The following is a 17,221-nucleotide window of genomic DNA, read 5'->3' on the forward strand; positions in this document are numbered from 1 at the left end:
CACCTTCAGAAGCAAACCCTGCATTCTCCAAGGAGGCTTACTTACCACACCGCAGCTGGAGGAAGGAAGAATTTCTCCTTGCCCAGCAACAGCCCAGCCAATGGGAACTCAGTGAAACACCCTCCCAGCTTCTTCCTTTTTCCCTTGTAAAAGTAAGCCCCTCTCTTCTGTTCTCCAGACTTGGCTATGGTTCACTGTAGTTGGCTTGTCCTGAATTGCAATTCCTCTGCTATTCCCAAATAAACCCATTTTTCAGGTAAAATAAATGGCTCTTTACTTTTTAATTTTAAGTTTATTTATTTATTTTTGAGAGGTAAGGGGGAGGAGGAGCAGGAAGAGAGAGCATCCCAAGCTGTGAGAACAGAGCCTGACGTGGGGCTCTATCCCACAAACCGCAAGATCAATACCTGAGCCAAAATCCAGAGTCAGACACTTAACTGACTGAGCCACCCAGCCACCCCAGGCTCTTTTCTTTTTTTAAGATCAACAACAGATACAGTCCTCACAAGACTGTTATCAGGATGAAGTGTGACCATGTAAATAGGATGTTCAGTGCATGATAAGAGCTTAATATATCTGTCCCCATCCCTGGGATTCTGTTGACCCATCCCTGTCCATCTCACCCTACAGTGACTCCGAAAGCACAGGTTTCCTAACCTGTTCAGCAAGCAAAATGTGCTCTTTCATGCCGAGGATTGGTTCTGGCACCCTCAGTGCTCATCCCAGCTTCTTACACACAGTACGTCCTCAGTAAATGTCAGTGATGGCACAGACTGCCTCAGTTCCAATGTGGGTTCTGTGTGCACCTCCTTGAACACCGCTGATGCCCAAGTCCATGGGGAATAGTCAAGTTCCAGGAGGACTTCACATTTCAGTAATGCAGTCACACCCTGCACATGCCAATCCAGTGTTCTTTTGGCAGCCCCAGTGAGCCCATGAAAAGCCAAGGCCATTTTTATAGTCTTTGAAAGCCATTTTCTAGCTGTGTGATCACAGGCAAGCTACAAAACCCCTCTGAACCTCCACGTCCTTGTCCATGTATTAGTATCCTGCCTCAGATGGGGATATTCACATGGTCCCCATCCTCGTGAAGCTTATGGCAGCTTATGCTGTCCCAAAGAAACAGAATGGGAGCCACATTTATATCAAGTTGTCTAGCAGTCACATTCAAAAAGGAAATAGAAACAGATGAAATATTAACCGTATATTTTATTTAATCCAAATGTATTAAAGATCATTTCAACACGCGATCAATATAAAAATTATTGACGAGGTCGTCGACAGTTTTGGACTGAGTCTTTGAAAATTGATTTTCAAAGCGTGATTTTATGCTCCCGGCTCCTCTCACTTTGCGTGAGCCCTCATTGCAAGTCCCCAACACCCACATGCGACCCATAGTGCCATCCCAGACAGCACAGCCCAGTCTTGCCCACGGACTTGGCGAGGCATTTCGAATTGATTCTCTTGGTACTTCCTAACAGCACCCAGCTCCCCAAAGTCCTATTGTTCCTGCTCTGTTTTGACCAGGGCCGGCTCCTGAGCATCTCAGCGGCCTATGGGGATCTGGAGACTGTCCGATACCTTCTCACCGAGAGACGGGTGGAGCTGCCCACGGAGCCCACCGATGACAACCCAGCTGTGGTGGCAGCGCATTTTGGGCACACTGACGTCGTGCAGGAATTGCTTGAATCTTTGCCAGGTAAATGCCAGGGTGTGAGTTTCTTGGCTACCTCTCAGGACACCCTCTTCTTAGGAATCAGATCGGCATGTGGGGGGAGGGGGGGAGGGGGAGGCGGGGGAGGGCTTCCCCTCCAAATGCTGCTTTCTTCACACTTTTAACTAAGCAGGAGCTCCAGAAATCTGGGGCATCAAACTGACAACCAAAGTCAAAACTGCCTGCCAATGGCAACACCACATCCCACATCTCACTCCCTTTAGCTCAGGAGGTAAATGTTCTCATGCCATATTTGATAAGGAATGTGGATCTATGTCCCTTTTTAAAAAAAATTAAAAGGTTATATTCTTTAAAGCAGTTTTAGATTTTCAGAAATACTGATTTGAAAGGACAGGGAATTCCCATATACCCCCCTGCAAAAAGTTCCCCTGCTATTTTTACTTTGTATCAGTGTCATACATTTGTTACAACTGAGGAACTTGAGAGACATGGAGACTTTCAAAAGGTGGTCCTGGCTCTTTCAGAGCTCCTGGTCAAGCCGAGGAAATCAAAACAGAACGGAGTAACTCCGTGCAGTGTAACTGTGCTGAGGTTGAAGTATTTACACAGTGGTCTGTGTAAATACACAGACGCGAAGGGAATGTCTTGTCTGGGCGCAGGACAGGGTCTTCATAAGGAGATGACATCTGAGCTGGGTTTTGCAGGGTGAGTAGGAGTTTAGTTGGGAGACAAGAGAAGGAAGGGCTGAGGTTGCCTACTTTTGCAGAGAAGGGGCCTGAGCATGGCTGGACCTGAGCATTGTTTTCAGCTGCTCTTGGGGCATCCTATCTTCAACTCAACTAGGGACAGAGTTGCTGAGGACTGAAGGAGTCTAGAGCATTGTTCTGGAACCTGCAGGAAGTGCAGAGATGGGCGGAACAGTGTGTGTGTGTCCCTGTGAATTCCCAAACTGGAGGGGAGGGCAGCTATTGTTAGGAGTAATGTAAGACCAGAAGACACACAAGACACAACTAGAGAACAAGGGAGGGTTTGAGAAGAGGAGATTCGAGGCTCGCAGGGGGTGGGTACATCATTATGTAATTTCTGGTCTCTGTAGCTGAGCAGAGATAGCACAAGGGAGGAAGAGGCCAGATGGAGACCAAAATGGGGCTCTCTCTGAGTATCACTGGACTGGGACTTCAGAAAATACATGTGGGGGTTTCATATGGTTCAGAAAGAACCCTTTGGTTTCACGTGTTTAAACCTTTTAGTTTTGCATGGCTTAATCCTTGACTTTGCCATTTACTGTGGGACATTTGGCAAGTTCCCAGACCTCTCTGAGCTTTGAGTTCCTCATTCGAAAATCATAGCTTTGAAATATAGCCTGATACAGCTTCCTAAGACTTGTGTACATCCATCCTCAACAGCAGTTAGCAGCATGATGACTGGATTTCTCATCTCTAGATATCCTGGCGGTAAATGAGTTAGGGATCCCTTGTCAATATGTGTTCAAATACCACCTCCTTTGAGTTGTTAATTCTAGTTACCAGAGGGAGAAGATGGGACATTTATTTACCATCTGCTGTAGCCCAGGCACTGCACCGGATGCCCTTTGTGCTGAATCTTCATTTCTTCCACCCCCTCCTCACCCCTATGTCCTGGTCAATTTCTTACCATGGAGGGGAGGGTCCCCATCTCCATGCTTGGGACCACTTTGGTTCCTAAGGACTTTCAGCCTCTGGAAATGAGACAATGTTATAGTGCACTTGGCAAGTGTCAATGTGGAAGATGAGATCATTTTTCCATGGCAGCTACATCTAAAAGGCATTGCATTCCTTTGAACTTGAAGATATTGTAACACTTTAGCCCACACTGTCTCTGTTCATTCAGTGGACTAAATGTTACTTCATTCGGGAATTAAGTAGGTGGTTCTTGCAGGGAGTAATTCTCAAAATTCTAGGCTGGATAGTTAGATATATTTCTTTCATCACAGCTTTTTTCTTTTCATTTATGAAAGTAGTATATGTGTCTTACAGATATTTTCGAAATGCAGTAAAGTGTTAGTACTCTAAAAACATGATGACATATAATGAGTTAGAATGTTTTGAGCCAGGCACTTGACATACATTATGTCATGCAACCCTCACGTTAAACTTGGGAGGGTGAGTGTTATTATTCCCATTTTAGCAATGGGTAAACTGAATCATGGAGAGGCGAAGAAATTTGTTTTAAGATTACACCGCTGAAATGTTTTAACCCTAAGCTGCCTGTCTCCAAAGCCCGTGTCCCTGTATGTAATGCTATTGATGGGGATGGGGATGGGGAGAAGGATGAGGGGAATAATGGTCATAATCCCACTACCCAGAGTCAAAGCTGCAACACTGGGATGGTACCTTTTAGTCTTACTTCACACATACATTTTTTTTTATTCAGTTATAATTACACTATATATGCTGTTTCAAATGCTGCTTTTTCTCCTTTGGCATTATGTGATGAGCAAGTGGGTTTATAATGATGTGGGAAAGTGTCCCATGCAATTCAGAGGGACTGTTCCAGAAAGCAGCATCAACCTGACAGAAGGCACTTTCAGCTAGAGACAGGCCAGCTCTATCAATGGTCCAAGGGGACATGGGAGTGGGAAAAACCAGAACCCTTCAGTGACGCTTTCCCTTTGTCCTGTCATCTCCTCCCAGGTGCCTGCAGCCCCCAGAGGCTGCTGAACTGGATGCTGGCCTTGGCTTGCCAAAGAGGGCATCTGGGGGTGGTGAAGCTCCTGGTCCTGACACACGGGGCTGACCCGGAAAGCTACGCTGTCAGGAAGAACGAGTTTCCTGTCATTGTGCGCTTGCCCCTCTATGCAGCCATCAAGTCAGGTGGGTCCCCCAGCCAATCCTGCCCATGGGAAGCCTCAGAGTTTCCAGATGTGGGATGGTGGCTTCACCCTCACTTATAGCTCTTAAAGAGTCTGTATGGAGACATTTGAAAATTCCATTATTTGCCTCTTTTTCAAGATGTCTGCACCTTCCCTCATTTGCCCCACTCACCCCTGCAAGGGGATTTCAGTGACAGGGACCAACTGTGGCAAATGGGACTGTAGTAGGAGGCACACCACAGGTCAGGGTCCCACAAAAAGTCTCTCACTAACAGGAATTTGACGCCTCAAGGGAAGTAGTAGAGGAGCTCTACCAACACAACTACCCTTTGCGTTCCCATTTCACATATTAGCGTCCGCCATTTTGTTTTTTTTTTTTTTTTTAATTTTTTTTTTTTCAACGTTTTTTATTTTTTATTTTTGGGACAGAGAGAGACAGAGCATGAACAGGGGAGGGGCAGAGAGAGAGGGAGACACAGAATCGGAAACAGGCTCCAGGCTCCGAGCCATCAGCCCAGAGCCTGACGCGGGGCTCGAACTCACGGACCGCGAGATCGTGACCTGGCTGAAGTCGGACGCTTAACCGACTGCGCCACCCAGGCGCCCCTAGCGTCCGCCATTTTGGACAGCTGTGCCACACTCTACATATGAATGACCTTAGCTTCCCATTTTCTGTCCTTTAGGAAATGAAGACATCGCCATATTCCTGCTTCGGCATGGGGCCTTCTTCTGTTCCTACATCTTATTGGACAGTCCTGACCCCAGCAAACATCTCCTCAGGAAGTACTTCATTGAGGCTAGCACCTTGTCCAGCAACTGTCCGGGAAAAATGGTGAGTTGTCCCTGCCTATGGATGAATGGATAAAGAAGAAGTGGTACATATATATGATCGGATACTTTTCAGTCACAAGAAAGAGGGACATCCTGCCATTTTCAACTAGATGGATAGACTTTGAGGACATTGTGCTAAATGAAATGAGTCAGACGCAGAAAGGCAAATACTGTATGATCTTATTTATGTGAGGAATCAGAAAAAGCCAAACTCATAGAAACTCAGAGTAGATGCTTTGCCGGGAGCTGGAGGGTGCAGAAAATGCGGAGATGTTGGTCACACTGTATAAACTTCACTTATAAGACAAAGAAGTTCTGCAGATCTAATATACAGCTTTGTGATTACAGTTAATAATACTGTATCATATACTTGAAAGTTGCTGAAAGAGTAAATCCTAAATGTTCCACCCCAGAAAAGAAATGATGATTAGGTGACATGATACAGGTGTCAGCTAACACTATGGTGGTAATCATCTTGCAACATATAAGTGTATTAAGTCAAGTTGTACACCTTCAACTTACCCAATATTATATGTCAATTATATCTGAATTAAACTGGAAAAACATGCAGAATGTGGTTTTAGTTTTCCATTGTAATAACAAAAAATCATGTTGCGTTACTTCCATTATCATCAATTTGGCTTTTTATTTTTTTTTTAATGTTTATTTATTTATTTTGAGAGAGAGAGAGAGAGAGAACAAGTAGGGGAGGGGCAGAGAGAATCCCAAGTGGGCTCCACACTGACAGTGCGGAGCCCAACTGGGGGCTCGATCCCACGAACCATAAGACCATGACCTGAGCTGAAATCAAGGGTTGGATGCTTAACTGACTGAGCCACCCAGGTGCCCCCAATTTGGCTTTTTAAATCTAGCACTCTAGATCAGTCAATGTGGCTAAAAGCCATTCTTTTAAATACATGCCTGAGATGCTTAGGTGGCAGTTAAGGTCAGTTAAGGTCAGTTAAGCATCTGACTCTTGATATTGGCGCAGGTCATGATCTCACAATTTGTGAGATCAGGTACCACATCAGGCTCTGTGCAGACAGTGCAGAGCCTGCTTGAGATTCTCTCTCTCTCTCTGCCCCTCCCCCACTCGCTCTCTCTCTCTCTCTCTCTCTCTCAAAATAAATACATAAATAAGCATACATAAATAAATAATCAAACAAACAAATAAATAAATGTATCGAGTAAATGTAGCTTAGTTGCCTCCGCCCTTTTCCTGTTGGTGGACATTTGGGTTATTTCTCGGTTTTGCCCCTTGTAATACAGCCTGGTTTTCTAGGATATTTGCTTCTGTAGATCTAAATCCTAAAAGTGGATCACTTTCTCAAAAACCTATGGGGATTCACACTTTCACCAACATTATATGGGCAATCTCTGTTCCCTTGGCTCTAGATATCCAGAAGCCTTTTAATTTTCATCAGTCTGTCGGATGAAAATGTGAGCTCCTTGTTTTTTTGTTTGTTTGTGTTAATTTTTTTTAATGTTTATTTACTTTTGAGAGAGAATGACAGAGCATGAGCAGGGGAGGGGCAGAGAGAGAAGGGACACAGACTGTGAAGCAGGCTCCAGGCTCTGAGCTGTCAGCACAGAGCCTGTCGTGGGGCTCGAAATCACGGACCATGAGACCATGACCTGAGCCGAAGTCAGATGCTTTACTGACTGAGCCACCCAGGCGCCCCTGAGAGCTCCTTGTTTTACTGGCCATGCTATTATTATTAACAATATCAAACATCTTGTCATATCTTTATGAAGTATTTGCATTTCCCCTCATTCACATTAGTTGCTTGTTACTATTTGTTGATTATTTTCCTAAAGGGTTGGTCATCTCTTCTCATCTTGGAGGACCTTTTGTATATCAGATTTTAAATGTTTTTTAATCATACATATTGCCAATATTTTCTCCAATTCCTTATTTTTCTTTTTTGTTATCTTTTGTGATAACAAAGATACAAGAATATGTAATCAGGTATGTCTTTTTCTTATGGCATCTGGGTTATATAAGAAAGTCATTCCCACCTCAATTTTATATAAATATTCTCCTCCTGGGGTATCTTGTAATATTTTTATTCTTTTATTTTTTATATTTTAAGCTTTAATTTTTGTGATATGTATTTGTATGTGTGGTATGAGGGAGGGAATCTAGCTTTCACCTTTGCTAGATGGATGTTCAGTTATTCCAGCACAATCTTTTAAATAGAACTTCCTTTTCCTTCTGAATTGAGATGTCACCATGGCTATTTTCCCCAGGATCTATCTGTATGGATTTTGGGATTCTCTGTACTGGTCCACTGGCCTGTTAATCTATTTCTAGGTAAATGCCATACTTTTTTGATAATAGACATTTTTTTTTTTTTAGTCTTACAACCTATTAATGCATATTTTCTACTTGCTATTTGGGTTTTTTCTTTGAAAATATATTGACTGTTATTACACATTTGTTCTTCCATTTTGTGCATTTCCAGCAATGGATCTGTGTAGCTTTTATGTTCTTTAATGAGATTTTGAATTTTATTTTATATTTTTATTTTTCATACTTTAAAAAGATTTTATAGTTTTATTCATAAAGAACCTGGACCTGTCTTGTTTATTGCTTTTCCCACTATTTGAATAAAATACAATTCTTTTCCATGTCTGTTTTCAACCTGATGTTACTGATATGGAGGAAAGCTCTTTTGTTTATTTATGTTTAATCCAGTCCCTTTACCAGCTTCTCTTATTAATTCTAATAGTTTTTAGAAGAGTTCTTGAAACTTTTAGGCATGTGATTAAGTTATCTGCAAATTCCAAATAGGTTTGTCTCTCCTTCTCTAATATTTATATAATGCATTTTATTTCATGTCCTGTGGTATCACTAGAAATGTCAAAAGTTGAATCATCATGATAGAGATGCATCTCTCTTGTTCCTGATTTTAAAGGTCTTGTCCTGAGCAATCTATAGGCATTTGCTGTAGATTTTTGGTATATAGACTGTTGTTATATTTGGGTAGTTTCCATATCTTTTTTTCTGCTTAAGAGTTTTTATTATAAGGGAAGATTGTGGGATTTTGTCAAATTCCTTTTTGGAATTTTTGGCAGCTATTGATACATTCATGAAACTTTTCTACTTTAATTTGTTGATGTAACAAATGATGATGATAAATTTCCCTTTTCATTTATGATGTTGGACAGTTTTACTTTACTTTTTCTCTTTTAAACTTAGGGGCGCCTGGGTGGCTCAGTCGGTTGGGCGTCCAACTTCGGCTCAGGTCATGATCTCGCGGTCCGTGGGTTCGAGCCCCACATCGGGCTCTGGGCTGACAGCTCAGAGCGTGGAGCTTGTTTCGGATTCTGTGTCTCCCTCTCTCTGTGACCCTCCCCTGCTCATGCTCTGTCTCTGTCTCAAAACTAAATAAATGTTAAAAAAAAAAAAAAATTAAACTTAATCAGACCAGCCAGGGATTTATATGTTTTAGTGGTTTTGTCAAAGGACTTGCTAGATTTATGTATGTATGTATGTATGTATGTATGTATGTATTTAATGGTTTGTTTGTTTCTTATTAATTTTATCTTTATACTAAAATCATCACATCTCCCTCTTTGAATACTGTTTGTCTTTGAGTATTTTGGGTATCGCGGTGTGAGATTTCCTGGGCTAATCCAGGCTCCAGACTTCACTGCTCTAGGACCTTCATATGGTAACTTTACTTCTCTGTTTTGTTTCCTTATCTGAAAGATAAGAAAGATAAAGAGAGATAAAGTATCTGTCTCAGAGGGATGCTTGACAGTTAAATGTGGTAATATTTGTAACATTCTAAAAACAATGCCTGGCACATGATAAGTACCTAATAGAAAATAGCTATTATTATTGGAGTTCTTTTTTAGATTTACTAAATTAAATACTTCAGTCTTTTTTTCCCCCTAATTTTAGCTTGTCATTTGCATTATTCACATATTTTGTGTGCTATCAATTTGTGCTGGCTTTCTTTATCAGAATCTGAAATATACACATGGATGTACACATAAACATTTATAAAATACATGTTTATGTATTATGTGTATATATGTATTTCCTGCTTCTGATTTTTTTTTCTACCTTGTCACATGGTTCTATAAGTTTTTGCTTCATATGCCTGGTTTATGGCTTTAGGACCCATTTTGACTTATTTCATTATGTCAAATAACCGCTTTAATCCTGTTCATGCTTCTATCATTAAAATTGGGATTGTCTGCTCTTCACATGGCCCCAGGACATTATTTTTTTTTTTTTTGAATCAACCTTTTATAAGTTTTCCCAGACATTTATCTTCAGTTTTTTGATTGTCTTAGGTGTATTTTATAAACAGAATTTAGTTTTTAATCCCATCTGAGAGTGTGTCTTTCAGGAATCCACTCAATTCACATTTATGTGATACCTGTCATACTGACTTATTACTCCCATCTTTTTATATTCTATTCATCGCTATTTCCTTTTAACCGGTCCCTTATTTGCTGGTTTTGTAGTTTTTAAAGAATACCAGGGGTGCCTGGCTGGCTCAGTCATTAGAGCATGCAACTTTTGATCTTGGGGTTGTGAGCTCCAGCCCCACACTGGGTGTAGAGATTACGTAAAAATAAAATTTTTGAAAATAAATAAATAACATAAAGAGTACCAATATTCTTATCAATAGTAAATGTACAATAAATGTTAAAGATTAACCTCATGTTGTAAAGGAAATAGTGACCATCCAGCCTCTACCTTTATATTGTCCTTGGTGTTTTTCCCAACACCTTCTTACCCTATTTGATCCCTACAACACCTTGGTATGAACTGCAGGGATATAATCTGTTTTCCAGATGAAAATATTATGGTTTAGAGACATTCTGTTACTTGTCCAAGGACAGCAAATACTAAGCAGTAATACTCAGACCAGAACCTGAGTCTTCTGAACTCAGGGCTTTTCCCATTTCTTGATTCCTGAACTGTACCTCCCAAGTTCATCAGCGGTTATCATATTTCTCTGTACATGGACTCCCTGGGAACTTCTAAGAATCCCAGTGCTCCTGTCATACCCTACACTGATTGAATCTGAATCGTGGGTGGGACCTGCATCAGTTTAGTGTAAAACATTCCCCAGGTGATTCCAGTGTGCCCCCAAGCTTGAGAGCCAGTGACTTTGATTTTCTTGGCTAAAGGTTAAAAGCAGAAATGGTTGGCATCTATTTCTGCCATCTTTTCCAGGGTAAATCCTGCTACGTTTGCCAAGATAGTCATAGAGCATAAAAGTCATTATTGCGTGTTAGAAGGAGTAGACAAAGAAAAGACAATGTCACTTTTCTTCTCCGTGGCCCAGAAGAGAAAATGAACTTTACAGTGCAGACTGAGTCATAAGGATTTTTTGGGCTTCCCCAAAACAGGTGGTATTTTGATTATTCACGTGAATTTCAAAGGCAAGTGCCTTTGTGTCTGGCAGTGGGTGTGTCGGGCTGCCTGTGATCTCTAACCTATGATAGCACATTCCTTCCGTGCTTCTGGCAGAGGAAAGGGAGGCAGGCACAGTCCAGAGGGACCCAGCAATCAGGAAGGATGACTCAGGAGCCAGAGGTAAGTGCTGCTACCTTTCCAGGTGAGCAGTGGGTCTGAACTGGCATTTTGGGCTCAGAATATTAGGCAAGAGCCGTCGTTACAAGGGTGCTTTGCTGCCATGGATGCACGGCCTGAAAACTACCTTGCCTTTGCTGGTGTTCGCGGCAGTGACCTTGCAGAAGTAGTCCTCTTGTTTTCTGTGCCTTTATGCTCTGCCTCCTTCACCAGCTGGTGGGTATTTTGTGTATAATCACTGCCTCTGTGGAAGCCAGAGCCAGTGAAGGCTCAGAGCCTTCCTGCGTGCCTTCGGGTCAGACTGCCAGAACCTGCTTCTGCCCACAAATGGGGAAGTGCAGAAAAGTCCACATTGATTTTCCACTGGCAACAGCAGGTTGCTCAGGTTGTGTTAGTGTTTGGCGAGGAAGGTCCCAGAACCCACACCACGTGGTCTGGACATACTTTTAGAAGAGCAAACACAAAGCCAAGTCGGACCTGGCCAGAGCTGTTTCCTGGCTCTGGTTTGCTGGCGCCCCTCTTGAAAGCTGCCAAACCCTTGCCTGAAAGTTTAACGAGACGGCCTGTGTTCATGGCAGACGTCCTGTCAATGTTTGCTTTGTTGCCATGAGAAATAGCAACATTTGGCATGCCCAGAAAGGAACAGGAAAACTCAGAAATGCCAGGAAAGGCCTGAGCAGGTCCTGGAATAGCCATGATGTTTGTCTCCATTCAAGCAGTTAGTAGGCCTGGCAATAGGGCTTTCTGGGGCTGCTCTGAGTATTGCAAGTAGACAAGAACTGGAATTAATCTTGAGGCAACCCAATGGAGAAATTGTTAATTTCCTTCTAAAAGTCTCTAATGGTTTTAAATTGGGCAGCTTGCCTAGAGAGGAACATTGGTTATCATTACCATCATCATCATCTTCGTCGTCATCATCAGTTTTTAGATCAGCTCTGGCTTATGTGCCTTAAAAATTCCTGGTGGCCCACCATTCAGATGCCTGTGTCTGTGCCCAGGAACAAACGTTCTGGCTGCACATTTTCCGAGCTGAAGCAGCTCTTCTCCATCCACGTGATCTGGGGCAGGAGGGGTAGGGGTGGGGGTGGTGTCCAAGGATTTGTGTTTGCAGGATGCTCAGAAAGGATAGGAAGCAGCAAATATGGCCTCTTGGCTGTTGCTGGGGCCTTCATGAGTGGCTGACGGATTGACTGACAGGTCGGGTGAGAGCACCTGAAATCCCATGGGAAAGCCTTTTCTTTCTTCTTCTTTTTTTTAATGTTTATTTATTTTTGAGAGAGAGAGCAAGACAGTGTGAGTGGGGGAGGGGCAGAGACAGAGGGAGACACAGAATCCAAAGCAGGCTCCAGGCTCCAAGCTGTCTGCACAGAGCCCGATGAGGGGCTCAAACCCACGAACCGTGAGATCATGATCCAAGCTGAAGTCGGAAGTTTAACCAACTGAGCCACCCAGATGCTCCATGCAAGAAGCCTTTTCTGAGGGACACTGAGTCCTCTGGGGAACACCCTTGTCTTGGGTTAGGCCTACTGCTTGATGCAAAGAGTTTTTATTCAAGAGCTTTATGCTCTCCAGGGGCATCTGGGTGGCTCAGTCAGTTAAGCATCCGACTTTGGTTCAGGTCATGATCTACCGGTTCATGAGTTTGAGCCCCACGTTGGGCTCTGTGCTGACAGCTCAGAGCCTGGAGCCTGCTTCAGATTCTGTGTCTCCCTCTCTCTCTGCTCCTCCCCCACTCTCTCTCTCTCTCTCTCAAAAATAAGTATTTAAAAAAAAAGAGTTTTATGCTTTCCAGAGTATTTTGACGTATGCACATTCCCACCTTCTTAGACCCTCACACCCTCCTCATAGCTGGCAGTGTAACAGGTGTAGGAACTGGTGTCCCCAGAATTCAGTCTCTGGAGCAGCAGCACCCCAGCGGGTAGGAGGCGGCTCTGGGAGCAGACTCACCACCCGGGGCCTGGCCTTCTCACCACTTGCTTGTGTGAGAGGAAGAGAAAGCCTTTCACCAGACCCTCGAAAAGTCACGAACTCAGACCTCAGGACTGTTGCAGCCTCTGTCCATCAATTCGACCTTTCTTGTGCTTTCGTGAGGAATTTAGCTGATGATTCTACACGTGTCTGTTTTCTCCAGTTTCCAAATACTGAATCTTTCCCTGCCCTCATGCCTTCCTTCTCCGGACGCTTTCTGGCTATACCATCCATGCTGTTAGTTCTTCTTAGAACTTGAAATAGGGTAGTGAGGTTATACAGTAGAGGAAGTGAGCAAAGACACAGGATAACCTTTCAAGGAGGCTTTCATGACAGACTTCCTCCCAGATCTTAAACCATGATATGAAACAGCAGTGAAAGAAACCAGTTGTATTTAGTTAAAATGAAGAAACTGATGAATAAAACAGAGATGCAGAAATATTAAAACTATGATTTGAGCTTAAATGACAAACTGGAAAACACAGTAAGGAAAGAGTGCAAAGAAATAGTATCAGATGTGGTTGCTATGGTGGGTATCAGTATATAGACAATTACATCTGTAGCGATGCAAATACACTTCAGACAGGTGAGTTAAACACTGGAAACCCATCAGAATATATTTTTAAAAGGGCATTTATCCCAGTTGTGAAAGAGAGATGATTTTTTACAAATATATTTTATACAAATATACAAGTTTTTTACAAATATAAAGGTACATCACCAGAAATCAGATGAGTGATTTATATATTAAAGCCAAACACTTATAGGAAAATATAATTTTGAAAAGAAATATAAAAAAGAGAGCAATAGAAGATTTTTGAAAAAAAAAAACTGACCAAAACTTAAATTCAAAATAGATCATTGGTAGAATGTACATGGCAGGCGATAACTGAATTTAATTCAGCCAGTGTTTATAGATCACCTGCTACGTGCTCGGGACTCAGGGGTAACCAAGCCAGAACCATGGCCCTTGCCACCACATTGCTCATAAATTCTGTTGAGTAAGAAATTGAGAGAAATTAAGGATTAATTTACATATAAGAAAACACAGGCAACAAATCATGGCATGGATACATACATAAATTCAATGATAATTATAGAAAGTTGAATTAAAGCAACTTAAAAGAACTGACAGAAACCTGTTAAACTAGCAAAAATAAATATTAATGCTGAGTAAGACACTTGGCGGGGTCATAGAGAAATAGGCACACCAAGGCCTTACTGCTGGCACTGTAAATCTGTTCCGTATGTGTGCAAAGTTATTGGCATCATGTGACAAAAGCCATAAAACTCTTTCTCCCAGTGAACTGTTCTGAACTTGTCATTTCCTTTCTGAGAGATACCTCTAGGACATAATTTAAAAGGAAAAAAAGCTATTCCCACAAACGTGGTCAACACCCTGCTATTTATAATAAGAAATTAGGGGAAGGGAAAAAAACGTCCAGCAGCAGGCGAAATTGTACCATTCATGCAGGGTGGATACCACATAGCCAGGAAGAAGCATGCCTGTCTCCCCAGCACTTAGCACACACTGTTCCTTGACCTTAGGACACCCTTCAAATCGTAACCCCCACACAACATCCTCAGGAAGGCTTCCTTGATCCACAGGCCTGGTCAGATCCCCTTATATCTCTCAGAGCTTCCTGTCCATTGTATTCACAGCACTTAACAAGGTTTGAGATTGTCTGGATGACATTATTGTATAATGTCAGCTCTCCCATCTGACTGGAAGCTTCTCAAAAGCAGGGGAGTTAGCCAATTTGCTTTGTGTTTGACCCCCAGTGTAGGGCCTGGGAAAGATGAACAGATGGTTGCATGCGTGAATGGATGGATGGATGGACAGATGGATGGATGGATGGATGGATGGATGGATGGATGGATGGATGAAATTTTATAGATGCAGTAACCTCCCATTTACATAAGACTTCATAGCTGACAACTTTGGCAGACATTCTGCTTTATTCCCCTATACAGTCCTGGAAGGTAGAAATTTTTGTCTTTGTTTAAAAGTTGAGGAAGGGACGCCTGGGTGACTCAGTCAGTTAAGCCTCCAACTTCAGCTCAGGTCACAATCTCTTGGCTCGTGAGTTCGAGCCCCGCATCGGGCTCTGTACTGACATCTCGGAGCCTGGAGCCTGCTTTGGATTCTGTGTCTCCCTCCCTCTCTGCCCCCTCCCCTACTTGTGCTCTGTCTCCTTCTGTCTCTGAAAAATAAATAAATGTTAAAAAAAAATTTTTAAGTTGAAGAAGCAAAGGTTTGCTCAATAATAAGCTAAATAGTTTAGTTAACTGCAGACATTTTATTTCTTGTGTTCCCCCTCCCCCCGCCCCTTCTCAAATAGATGTTGGCAAAATTAACTTGGAACTAGTGACGGAATATTTCTTGTAAGCTTCCCATTTTTAAAAGGAATGACTGAAATACTACAGGGGGAAAAAAAACACACAGTGAATGTTTAAAGAAAAAAAAAAAAAGCCCTTCTCTTTATTTTAAAAAAATTTAGTGAAGAAAAAGTGATAAATTTTATTAAACACTTTTTGGCGTTCAGATACTCTTAACTATGGAGAACAAACTGAGGGTTACCAGAGGGGAGGTGACTGGGTGGATGGGTGAAGTAGGTGATGGGGATTGAGGGGTGCACTTGTCCTGATGTGCTCTGAGTAATGTACAGAATTGCCGAATCACTGTATTGTACACCTGAACTGATATAACACTGTACGTTAGCTACATTGGAATTTTTAAAAATTAATAAAAAAATAAAAGTTAAAACTTTGGGATAAAATACTAAAAAAGACACATACTGAATTAGGAAACTTTGGGCAGTGAGCCACTAGTTATTTTCCTTATTTGTTTGTCTTATGTACATGATTTTGTTTTTTCTCTGTTTATGTCACTTTGAGAATTTCTATCTTTGAAAGTGAATCTGCAATTTCAACATCTTTATTTGGTTTGTTACCTGTGGCCAAGGACAACACCTCCCATAACTTAAACATTGTTTTTACACGGTTGTCAGATGATCATTTTCATTCTCAGATTATTAAAAGTACATTTAAACTTTTTTTTATTTAGTCTTTTGTTACTGACTTTATTATTATTATTTCAAAGACCCTTGAATTCGCTTTATTTATCTTGGCTTTATTATCTTCCTTGTCTTCACTTCATTCTGGTTTTTCTGTGCTTAATCTATTTGTTCTAATTTTCCTGTTTTTCTACGCTTAGTCTAATTGGTCTAATTTTCCTGTTTTCTTTTAGCTTTCTACCTTGGGCGGGGCTGGTTTACAATGTTTCACTTTTTCTTTTTGCAATTCTGATCAGAGTTGTGCGTTTTCTTTTTCATTACTTGTAATGTTTTTGTTGTTCTAAAAATAGATTCTGTTGTGACTTGGTTTCTCTCTGCCACACACGCATTACTTGAAAGGGCGTGTTTTCATGTTCAAAGAATTGGCCACCTTCTAATCCTGCCTCCATCCTTGGTTCTACCTGTACTTTGCCGTGGTCTTGAGATAAAATACTATCTTCTGTCTCAAGAGATGTTTGCCTCTCCCTGCTCCCTTTTTTCCTTTTCCTTTTTCCTATTTACTTTTCCTTCACACTCAGAATTTAATCAGTAAATGTGCACCTTCCTATTTGAACACAAAACTCATTCTCCTGCCTCCTACCATTGGTGTCTCCCATTTTTATGGCGGTGTTTACCTGTAGAATTCCTCGCTTCATTTTTTGCTTAGTGGATCTGTCCTAGTCTGCTGGTACTTTTCTTCAATTTTCATTAGTTTTTCTTTGACCTTTTGCCCTGGGTTGGAGCACAAAGACTTAGCATGGCTGTATTTTGGGGTGGGTGTTGTTCGGGTATCTTTATTACTCTCAGGGAGCCTTGGTTATTTCTTGTCATGCCTTTGAGACAGTGTCAGCTTTTCCACGGCCATGGGAACATGGTGGTATGGTAGGATGGGACCAGACAGAGCACTGGTTCTGCATCGCCATCCTGGTTCTGTGACCTTTGAGCAGATTGTCTCCCTGAGCTTCTTTATGGACAAATGGTGCCTGACCTTACAAGGTTACTGTGAGAGTCAGCCGAAAGAGTGGGCAGGAAAGTCGGTACGTGCATCGCAGAGAGTCACCAAGAATGTGTCATCCTGTGATCCTAGCTCGACTTCCAGACGGTTTCCCTACAGTCTGACCTTGAGTGTGCCCTTGGAGGCAGCAGACAGTTCCGTGTATACTGTTGAACATGCCATCATTGGTTTGCTTGTAAGTTATTTTAGTACTTCTGTGTCCCATTGATCTGGTTTCTATGGTAATATTTCCTTGTGTTTGTTTGTCTTGAATGATATTGGCAGC

General features: G+C 42.0%; 1 protein-coding gene across 3 annotated transcripts in view; it reads left to right on the forward strand.

Moving 5' to 3' along the window:
• Window positions 1-17,221, forward strand: part of LRRK1 (leucine rich repeat kinase 1) — a 134,275-nt gene that overhangs the window by 54,573 nt on the left and 62,481 nt on the right. For all 3 annotated transcript variants that reach the window (XM_058736776.1, XM_058736774.1, XM_058736775.1), the window contains 3 exons: window positions 1,528-1,699; window positions 4,348-4,527; window positions 5,210-5,358. In XM_058736776.1, coding sequence (XP_058592759.1) covers window positions 1,528-1,699; window positions 4,348-4,527; window positions 5,210-5,358 — 501 coding nt within the window. The remainder of the gene's footprint in view (window positions 1-1,527; window positions 1,700-4,347; window positions 4,528-5,209; window positions 5,359-17,221) is intronic.

The sequence above is a fragment of the Neofelis nebulosa genome, chromosome 7 (assembly GCF_028018385.1).
Source record: "Neofelis nebulosa isolate mNeoNeb1 chromosome 7, mNeoNeb1.pri, whole genome shotgun sequence".
Classification (NCBI taxonomy): domain Eukaryota; kingdom Metazoa; phylum Chordata; class Mammalia; order Carnivora; family Felidae; genus Neofelis; species Neofelis nebulosa.